Here is an 11,091-nt window from a genome sequence, read left to right as displayed (position 1 = left end):
TGAGGGATGCAGAAAAGCCACATTAAATAAATGATCCTGGTGCAACTGATTTTAACTGTGGATTTCCTTCTGTCAGTGCTTAGGCAAAATAAGCTGGAGCCCCCTATGTATAAAAAAAAGAGGGGGGTCCAAGCAGGGTGTTGTCTGCAAGGGCCCTCAACTTGAGAGCTTGGTCCAAAAGCATCTATCTATGTTGCCCCCTGCATGCTGCAAAACACATCTATTGCCTGGCTTTTTTTTTTTTTTTTTTTTTTTTTTTTGGAGGGGAGTGGTTTGGGGAGAGTCTCAGTTCCTGCTTTTTGTCAGGCCCTTGCTGGCTGGGGGAGCAAGATGAAACCAAAGGATCTGTAGTGATAACACTTGTATTGGTAAATATTGCCCAGGGTGCCCTGAGCTGCAAAAAGGCAGCTGCTCTGTTATCCTTCATCTCTTAGAGAAAGGGAAATAAATACCACGCAAAGTGACCCTTCGGTTTAGAGATGGGTTTGAACTGCAGGGTTCAGCCCTGGATCTGATCCAAATTACCTCAACGCCCAGTAGGGTTCAGACTGAGGCCTTGAGTCCAACTTTTATCCTGTTCTGAGCTACCTAAGGGCCAGAGCCTATGCTCTTCTCCTAGGGCCCGATTCTGTTCCCACTGCAAACAATGGGGGGTTTTCCAGACTATAGAACTAATGACCCTACTGCTGCTCTCCTTGAAATCAACGGCAAACTATCCCCCGGCCTTCAGTGGAAGCAGCACAGAACAATGGAGGATTTGATGTGGCTTGTAAGCAAAATCCACAGCAAGGGACAGGCACTGCTCCCTTTGGAGCAGCTGGACATTGTTTCATTAAAATATTTTTGCATTAAAAAAAATTATTTTGCTCAAAGTTGGCCAGTTTTTCATTGAGAACCCTGGAAATTGAAAAAAATATCAGTAGAAAATGTTGTGGGCTTTGGTAGAGATTGTCTCATTTTTGTTTTTGAAAACTGAACATGTTTTATTGAAAATTGTGTATCAAAAACCGCACATTTGGGAGGCAGGGGGTTCCCGTTTTTTGTTGGGAACCCAACAAAACTTTCACTCGTTTAAAAAAAACTATTGTAATGAAAAATTTTCAAAATTTCCCATGACAAATAATTGTTATTTTTTCTAAGCGCGGAGTGAGAGGCGTTTTGCCTCAAGTAAGAAGAATGCCCCTGCACACAGCCAGTGTGCCCACTGCTACACAAAATAGTGGGGGATGGGAGACAGAGCCCTGGCACCATCTCTTCTCCAGGTATCCCCACCCCTTTGGGCTCAGGCCTGCACTCAGGGAGTGTAATTCTACCTGGCCCTCACTCGGGATCTCCTTGGATCCTGCCCTCAATCCAGACCCTGTAGGGCCAGGAAGGGTCTGGGCCTGAGCAGTTGGGGAAGGTCATGGGTATGAGCTAATCCAGATGTGTTGAGTAAATATCTCCTTTCCAGATGAAACATTCCCTCCATATACAATCGATAGCTGTGTTGCCGGCACCCAGTGCCGAGAGGCTGAACAACAGCTTGAGTTGGTTCGTTACCCGGTGTGCTGCACCCAATAATCACAACGGGGTGGAGAAGCAAAAAAAGTTTATTTGAAGCTTCAAAAAGGTACAGGGAGATTTGAATCTCAAATCCTGTACAACAAAGCAGGAAGTTACACAGGCTTTTATACATCCTTTTTCCCAGCATACTTATCCAATAGTAAGCTGCTACAAGTATCCATATAGCCAGCCAATCCAGTTCCCAGCTAGTTCCCTGATTCTCTGTATCATTTGTTAAACTATACATAAAGCTGCTTTATTCAGCATTGTTCTTCCATATCTCCCCTGTTTGGCCTTGCTTAGTTTCAGGCAGTCTGACTCTGCAACATACTGTTGCAGATTCTCAGCATAACTGCTGTGTGTGCCTCCAGGCGGGGGGGCCAAGGACACTTGGGCCTAGCACGCAGAGCTGCTGCGAGTGCCTCCAGGCAGGAGGGGGGCCAAGGACACCGGGGCCTAGCGCGAGGGGGCTTCATCGACACTCGTGGTCTTCCATCCCCTCGAGTTACCTAGTGGCCATGCCCCAGTGTTCCCAACAGCTGCATTCTTTGTCTCCAGACACTGAGTCAGTGATCCTGGCGGGCCAGTTTGCCAAGCATCTGTAATTCTAAAATGCCATCAAGGCCCTCCCTGAGAAGCTGGTTCTGAACTGCTGTGTGTAAAGGGATCTGTCACATTCCCAGCACAGGGCCCGTTTCTACTTGCTGTAAATTTTGCCTCTGGCTTGAGCCTAAAAAATCCCTCCTCAGACGAGTAATCCTTTCACACAATCCAGTCACTCCAAAGGGCCTGCCTGCATGAGCAACCGCTACTTGCCCGAGTGAAGTTTGGCAGGCCAAGGCCAGATCTCTGTAACCCTGAGCTGTATAAATACATTCTTATTAATCAATAACAACCGTTCACACTGAAATTGCTTTCTTCACTGTCTTTGCAGTTTTGAGTGCAATCCCACAATGATAGTAGCAAAATAAATATGCACTGGGGAACCCTGGGGCTACAGATTAGCATGAGGAGGACATGCCTGTGAAGGTGCTGACGCCCAGTAAAATCAGGTTTCAGAGTAACAGCCGTGTTAGTCTGTATTCGCAAAAAGAAAAGGAGTACTTGTGGCACCTTAGAGACTAACCAATTTATTTGAGCATGAGCTTTCGTGAGCTACAGCTCACTTCATCAGATACATACCGTGGAAACTGCAGTATCTGATGAAGTGCATCAGAAACTGCAGTATCTGATGAAGTGAGCTGTAGCTCACGAAAGCTCATGCTCAAATAAATTGGTTAGTCTCTAAGGTGCCACAAGTACTCCTTTTCTTTTTTCCAGTAAAATCAATTTGCCTGGAGGAAAACGATAAAAGCTAATGGCACTGCTTGCTTGTGAGAGGGTCTTTCCCCTACTGGGAGTTCTTTTGAAAGGCAAAAATGAAACCCAGCCTGTTGATTAATGAAAGTGCTTATCTGTGATTAACCATCATTAGTATTATAATTACATTCAGGTTTCTTCAAAAGCACCTTGTGCCTTCAAGGGCTAAATCTCATTAAAAGTCAATTGCACTTTGGCACCTAACAGTCAGGTCCTCAAAGGTTTTTAGGCCCCTAATTCTCAATGGGAGTTAGGCATCTAAACCCCTTTAAAAATCTGCACCTAGGTGCCTAAGTCCTCTGGAGAGAGTTGTGGTGGATTCTCCATCACTAGAAATCTTTCAATCAAGACTGGATGTTTCTCTAAAAGCTGTGTGTTATGTTCATGGCACACATACTGAGAAATTAGATAAAAAATATGCATACTCTTGCTGGAAGCTTGCAACATACCACTACTTTCTGTCTTAAAATCCAGAATGAGTACCATGATCCCAAGAGAGAGAAAACAGGCTGCTCTGTAAGGCAGCGAGAGGCACAACTCACCCCACCTTTCTTTAAACTGGACCTTTTCAGACTGACTCTGAATGTACACTTTGAGGCTTCCTTACCAAGCCCCCTAGCCTGCCAGCAGGACTAACAAGCCCTCCACAGTCTTAAAGTGATAGCTTGAAATTCCCATACAGCCCTCAATACTTCAAAATATGCTCTAGATCAGCCACAGCTACTGGATTTGAAAAGTAATTAATTCTGGGAAGTTCTATGGCCTGTGTTTTGCAGGAGGTCAGATGAGGTGATCACAACGGTCCCTTCTGGCTTTAAAATCTGGGTATGAATCTAAGTCACTTAGGTGCTTTGGAAAATTTCACCCTGCAGTGATATTATACGGCACAAGAGCTGCCCAACAGGGCTCGGATTTTTTCACTAATAAAACATTTTAATAATTTACGTGAAAAGTACAGCTGGAAATGATCCAGCTTTAAGGGGCTTGTGTTGTTACAGAATGAATTTTGAGGCTAAGACTTTCCGAACAGTCTAGGGGGGTTGAGAGATGCCTGGTTCTTGTTAATTTTAATGGGAATTGGGCATCCAAACCGCTTGGACCTGAGTATCTAATACTCATAATAAAGGGAACTTTTTTGTGAATGCTTGTTTGTAACACAAAAAACCTGGGCGTGTTCAGTCTTGAGAAACGAAGACTGAGAGAAGGGATGACCAGATAACAGTCTTCAGATATGCTACGGGCTGTTCTAAAGAGGACGGTGATCAATGGTTCTCCATGTCCACTGAAGGTAGGACAAGAAGTAATGGGCTTGATCTGCAGCAGGGGAGATTTAGGTTAGATATTAGGAAAAACTAACCAGAAGGCTAGTGTAGCTCTGGAATAGGCTTCCAAGGGAGGTTGCGAATCCCCATCACTGGAGGTCTTTAAGAACAGGTTGGACAAACATCTGTCAAGGATGGTCTAGCTTTACTGGGTCCTGCCTCAGTGCAGGGGGCTGGCCCAGACGACTTCTCAAAGTCCCTTCAAGCCCTGCATTTCTATAATATTATGATCTTTATCTCTGATTTATTCAGGGATGTTTAGTATTGTTCTCAGCATCCTGGCCATTTTTTGGGAGGGCGGCTACTAAATCGCCGTACATGAAAGGGGCAATCTAGGCAGAGACCTGTTAGATTATGGAAAGGGTGCTGCCTCTCACAGCACCTCCCCAGCTGAGCAGTCCGTGCATGAGAACCATGCGGGTATTTTGTTAGGACTGCATCTCACAGCTGTTTCTCAGAGCATAGTGTATAGCTGGCTGCATTTCGGAACGGCTTCCTGAATACATACTGTCGAGCTGAACTTTTCATTCCGTTGCCTTGCTTGAAAACAAAAATAAATCACTGATACCTTGGCTCTGGGCAGTTATTGTCAGTTGTGCTGCTAGCATATGATATCTGTTTGTTTCTCCTTTCCTAGGCTGGCAACCTATAACAGGTTTTGCTCTTTATTATGACCGTATCAAACGGTGGGGATGGAAAATGCGCCCCCGGAGAAGATCAGGTTCTCAAGTCCCAGGGGAAATAGCACCAGCTCCAACAAATATAAAGAGGTGCCTGAGTTGCATTTTCAAATGGACTCCTCTGAACCTAGCATGTGCTGCAGGGAATAAAAAATGATCCCTGCAGTGAAAAGAAATACTGTCCAGTTCTCTAGGCTGGGGCAGCCCCCTGAGCCTGATGGATTAAGTGGGGAGGGGACCTTCAGTGACTCTGAATGCAAAGAAGCTGCTTCAGAAAAGAACAGCCACACACCTAGCCAGTCCCCAGGAGACCCCCTAAAGGACACATCGGACTCCTCTGTCTCCTCTTACCACACTGCTCTGTGCTCAGAGGGGGCTGAGAGTTTTAAGGACTGCACGGAGTCTCTGGAAGACGAAGGGGACGCTCTGTTAACCCAGCCACCTGATGGTGACCCAGATGATGAAAGCGACCTGCATTGCAAGAACAAAACTGCACCGGTGAGCCTTCCTGAACGGAGCCCGGCTGGCGTGAAAGGGTTCTGGCCAAGCGCTTCTGAGGACACAGCGGGGCAACTACATGGGACGCTAAACGATTTTGACAAAGCCACATGGGAGCTGCCTGATAAGAACAGCAAAGATGCTGGTGATATTTGTGCTGCTGCCTCTGCAGCCGTAGCTCATTCAGCTTTAAATAGAAGCCGGGCTTCAGGGGGGAGTTTAACAGCCACAGCTGAGAGGACCTTGAGCCCCCAGGCAGGCAGGGAGTGTGCCACAAGCAATCAAGTTTGCAGATACAGAGGCTACCTCAGTGCCAAGGAGAAGCAACAGGTTCAGATGTCAATCACAGGCCCTGCTAAGAATAGCTCTGCTCCAGGGTACAGCAGCAGGATGGGTCTAGCCACAAGAGAGCTGCAGCCTGGAGGCGGTGGGTCTAAATATTTGGATCCACCTTTACGATTCAATGCACCGAAACCCAGGGAGATGTTCCTCAAAGCGCGCAATACGAAGGGCAGCAGAGCTCCTGTGATTAGCAAGGCCTCCTACCCCCAGTATTGCGCTGAGAACTCCAGCGCTGGGAGCGACTCCGAAGAGGCTGATAATGAAGTTCAGAAGCTCACTGCTCTGTCGTTCCGGAGCCTCTCGTGCCCTCACGGTGGTTCCCTACATATGTACAGTTCTAGTAACAGGACATCATCTAGCTTGTCCAATTCCTTGTCAGAAGACAGTAATGGAATGAACAGGTGGTCAACACGTAATGAGCTGAGAAAAGCAGAGGTGGTCAGCCAGGCAAAGGGCAGCAGACAATTCCCTGCTGGCAGCCAAGTCCCAGAAAAAGATCCGCCCAGTTACTCATTCGGGAAGGACCCGCTCAAGTGTGTTGATGTGGCTTTGGAAAGTGCCGACGGCAAAAAGGGCCACTCCAAAAAGAGGACCGTGCCCAAGAGGCAGATCCAGCTAAAGCAGAGAGACAGGAATCAGATGAGTTTCCTCAGAGCAGGGGACTGCACTGCTCATCAGCCCTTTGCAGCACCCAGGAACAACCCCTGCTTGAAGGGCAGGACCATCAGCGATGAATTCAGGATAAACTACAAACAGTTTATGAGAACAGCGTCATTAGACGACTCGTACAGCAAAACCAGGATGGCCTCCTGCCTGGTGAAAAATGTGCTGGCCAAGAAAATGCAGTATGAGCAGAGGATCAGAATGGAGCAGAAATCGATGCAGGGCAGCTTGACTTCTTCTGTACCATCCTCCGTAAGTACGGACCTTGTGGGGGATTTCACAGAAGGGAAGTCAAGTTCTCTGTCCAAGTCCGACTGCAGCTGTTCAGCTGAAGATCTGCAGAGTCATTCAATGAGTGAAAGGTCTGAGTCAATGAGCCAAGAAAGTACAGATGCCATGCGGCCTACCAAAGGGGTAGTGCTGAACGAGCAGCAAAGGGAAAATGTCTGCAAGCTGAAAAAGACATTCAATGAGCTGAATGAAAGACTGAAGTCTCAAGAAGCCACCCAGTCCAAGCCACTCCCCATCTTGGCAGATGATATGAACGGGGATTCAGGTGACAGCAGGAAGCAGGTTGCCAGAGAGAGGAAAGAATACTGGAGAGCTCGTGCCCTGTTTGAATCCAAGCAGGCTGAGGTGAAAGGCTTGGGTGTCACCCCGACGTTTTCCAAAGCACAAAAGCCATGGCCCAGTTTGAAGCAGCGAGCTATCAGCAAGAACGAGCACACGTCACGGAAAGAGGAGAAGGTCCCTTTCAAGCCAAAAAGCTTGGTGGTGCCCAGGGATCCGGCCAGGAACATCTTCACGTCCACAACGCAGGAGATGAAACTGATCCCACATAGCAAACCCGAGCAGCAACAGAAGATGCTGAATGTCTCCAGGCAGCTGACTCCGGAGGGAGGTGCTGAGGAGAAGAGGCCAGCAGCAGTGCAGAGCACCAAGCATTCTGCTCTCATTTTGCCCACTTCCTGCAGATCACGCAATGATGAGAAAAGCAGACCCCCTGAAGCATCATGCACTCAGAAAGCCAAGAAGACAGAGAATAAAGGGAAGGGGCGGATACATCAGCCCAGGGATGTCAGAAAGTTAGTTAAGAACACCTATAGCTTGTGCTTTAAATCTTCAGACAGCTTCAATATAGACCAAGAAACCAACAGTGGGGATAGTGTAAGCCTATCAACAAAGGAGTCCACTGCAACCTCCCCTCTGTTTATACACTGTACCTCGGTGTGTCGCAAAGATGATGTGCAAACAAAGACCCATTCACATGGAAAAAACCGGGAGCAGCCGCTGAACTTAGATGTGTCAGCGGTTTCCATACCAGATCAGAGAGCGAGTGACCTGCAACACAGTGCCACTTTAAACCCCATCACTAAGCCCCACGTGGATGGACCTGCCAGTCTTACTGAAAGCAAATGCACTGCAGTGAGTGAATCTTCAATGCACATCACTCAAATTCAGTCCAAGAAGAAGGTTGTAGCTGGGAATGAAGAACCCCAACTAAAGCCTGAAAATAAACAAGTGCATTATGAGAGGAGTGAGCTAAATGTAACACCATCTTCCAAAGCCACGAGGAAAGCACCTCAGATGGAATCCCAGCTTAATATCAAGGTCAACAGTTCTCTTTCCAAGCATCCACATAGAATACAAGCTGACCACTTCCCTGCTCCAACTTACTCAGCTTCGAATGGAAGGGCTACGAAAGACTCATTGACACAAGCTAATTGCAACTCACTAGAAAAAAGTGAAGCTGTTCTGTTTCCATCTTCAGCCTCTCCTAAGGACACCAAGAACCACACTGACATCAATCACAACACTGCCAGGCCAGGTCACAAGGAGTCTGAGTGGCCATTTCAGAAGCATTTATCCACTGAGATCATCTCATTGACACCTCGCAACAGTCAAGACTATTCTGTCAGTCCAAAAGAAGAAAACAAGGTCTCCGAACCGACCAAGGAAGGCTACAGACATCTACAGCCCATAAAGTCAACAGTGACAAGTACCCAAACATCCCACACAAACACGCCAGCAAACAATCAGTCTGCTAACAGTTCGCATCAGCAGAAGGCCCAGAACAAAATGTTTGATGCCCCCAGGCCATTGGATAGCCAAGTGTTTGTGCCAGCAACCCACATGTCTCCAGAGTGTGCCAATTCCAATACCCCCTTGAGATCAAAGGAATACAGCGAAGGAACCAGACTACCAGGAGTTCCTTCTGCTGCACCATCGCCCCCAGCTGGAAAGCTCCAAGATCAGAGGGAGAATTGGGATCACTTGAACAGACAGCAGGCAGGAAACGAGCAATATTTCACAGCCACCCATGCTGAGAATGCCAACTATTTAACGATTCCTGTGAAAGCCCAGAAACCCGAAGCAGCTCCTAAGCCCTTGGTGCCCTCCCATCCACATCACACTTTGGTCAGTTCCAACGTGTCCTTCCAGCCAGGCAGGGAAGCACCCATGAGCACAATGAGCAATGAGTCTCCTCAGCCGAAAGCACCAGAGGGCAAGACAGCCATGGACCACGCCGTGCATGACCAGCCAAGCCATGTCCAGCCCCACTGCAGAGTCAACGACTCACCCAATTTCCTGAGGAGGAACAATGGCGTTTCACCGGGCAGCAGAAGTGCCCCTAGCCCCACCAGGTCTTTTGCTCCCCAGCCCCAGGCTCACAGGAAAATGCTCGTTGATCCAGACAGCGGGAAGTGCTACTACATGGAACCTCCCAGACAGCCGCAGCTGAAAATGCTCTATGACCCAGAGACAGGCCAGTACCTTGAAGTGTTGATACCACCAGTCCCCTTGGCATCACATAGTAGGCTTTACCCAACTCCTTTCAACCCACTGGTCATGAATCCAGGGGTTTATGGACCGCCCTACATGCCATATCCGGGATTCCCAGGGTTTCCTCCTCCTCCTGTGGCTGTGCCATCCGTCCACCCCGATCTGCCAAACCAACAGCCTGGTCAAGAAAATACAAATGTTACTGAAATCTTCAGCCCTGGTCCAAAAGGCGAAGCTCCACCAGCTACTCAAGCCACCGACTGCAACTACATGGAGAGTTTATATTATATTCCTACTGGGATGAATTCAAGTCCTAGCCCTAATCAGCCTTTGTTCTCCCCAGCTGCAAGTTTCAGTCCTTCCATGCCGGAGAAAGGGCCCTTGTTCCGGATGTGAGACCCTCACCCAAATGAACCTGCAGCACACAGAGGGTTAAAATGGTGGGTTTCCCCTCAATGAATGTGTACTGCGTATTTATTTCTGACCATTCGTACTTGAAAACAAGTCAAGCCTACACCAGTCCCCAAGATGTGGTGGAAAAGGAGAGAGAGACCCACTGCCTGACCCTGCTGGTTACACTTTGCTCCCCTTGTCCAGATGTTTGGGCTTCCAAAGCAAATCAGAGGTAACAGTGCACCAAGAAGACAGCACGGGGCACATCACTTCTGGTTCATCTCATTGGTTTCTAATGAGAATGAAGAATGCAATAGCCAGACTAATTAAATGTAACCAGCCCTGACCATCCTGGTGCTCGTGAAGTCAATGGGAATTTTGCTATTGATTTCAAAGGGACCAGGATTTAGCCTAGCAGCCTCTCATCCATAACTGCTGATCTGTTTCTTGATGCGCAGAACAAACTATTCTAATGGGCCTGATCCTGGGAGGTGCTGTTCACCAGCCACCAGAGTTATATGTGCTCAGCACTAAGTGGATCAGGATCGGGCCCTGTGCCAGGTAACAATCATTTTATTTTGGTTTTTGCTTACTCTGTATTGGTCGGATGCTGTCCAGGAGAAACCCACTCTCTCGCTTTGAAAGACAAAACTTCCACTAGTCAGCATTACAAAAATTACCCACACAGCCTAGTTTTTATTTGTGAAGATCGCTGTTTCAAGGGGCTGCATGCATGAAGGCTGGAATGCATACCACCTCCCAGCTTGTTTTGTCCTGTCAAGCAAAGAGTCTGTGAAAAGGGGAGGGCATGCTGCGTTATGGGCTATGGTCACTGGCTGTGGAAGCTGACTGTAAAATTATTTCAGGGAAGTTTTCTACCCTGCAGGAGGGCAGCCTGGCTGGTCATGGTGTGACAGCCTGGGAATCTGTGAGAGCTGTTATGGAACTTGTCCAAGTATTTTCAGTATTAGCAAAAAGGGTCAATAATCATTTTTAAAAATAGGTTCTCAGACCTGTGGGAAATCTTAGCTGTTTCTTGGCTGCTTTGCGGGGCTGGCTGAATGAAATGCAGCCCTGCAGAGGAAAGGTACACCACGTAAGTCCTGCTTAAACTCTTAAGGCTCTTACCTGCCTGCTTAACCTCTTACCTGACACTGCAAACAGTTGCTATTGGGCTTGGCTTTGCCTTTTTTTGCAATGATTTGTTCTTGTTCTGACATATTTTTCACTGCATCGTTATTCCTTTGGTTTCTTTGGCCTACATGCTCCCAGGGTATGTCTATACTGCAGTAGGGTTAGTCGCAGCTTGATGAGACAGATTCGAGCTAGCTAGCTCCGGTGCGAGAGCAGTAAACCCACGGCAGTTTGGGCAAACCCAGCAAGTAATTACCCAGGCTAGATTAAAACATTGCAAGTTGCAACTCAAGTTGCACTCATGCCCCGTGACTGCAGTGTAGTCAGACCTCCCCGCCCCACACCAGCTCAGATCCTCAGCTGGTGTAAAT

At 47.7% G+C, this 11,091-nt stretch overlaps 1 protein-coding gene across 1 annotated transcript; it reads left to right on the top strand.

Moving 5' to 3' along the window:
- The first annotated feature begins 5,059 nt into the window (after positions 1-5,059).
- PROB1 (proline rich basic protein 1) lies at positions 5,060-9,589 on the top strand. Its single transcript, XM_077823567.1, has one exon. It carries the CDS (start codon positions 5,060-5,062, stop codon positions 9,587-9,589), a length of 4,530 nt encoding a protein of 1,509 aa, XP_077679693.1.
- Positions 9,590-11,091: the final 1,502 nt, after the last annotated feature.

Source organism: Eretmochelys imbricata, chromosome 8 (assembly GCF_965152235.1).
Source record: "Eretmochelys imbricata isolate rEreImb1 chromosome 8, rEreImb1.hap1, whole genome shotgun sequence".
In the NCBI taxonomy this organism is placed as follows: Eukaryota; Metazoa; Chordata; order Testudines; family Cheloniidae; genus Eretmochelys; species Eretmochelys imbricata.
Note: the sequence above shows the minus strand (reverse complement) of the source record. Positions and strands in the feature narration are given on the sequence as shown.

Excerpts from the sequence above, each read along its gene's own strand:
- PROB1 (XM_077823567.1), top strand. The coding sequence starts at position 5,060 with ATGATCCCTGCAGTGAAAAGAAATACTGTCCAGTTCTCTAGGCTGGGG.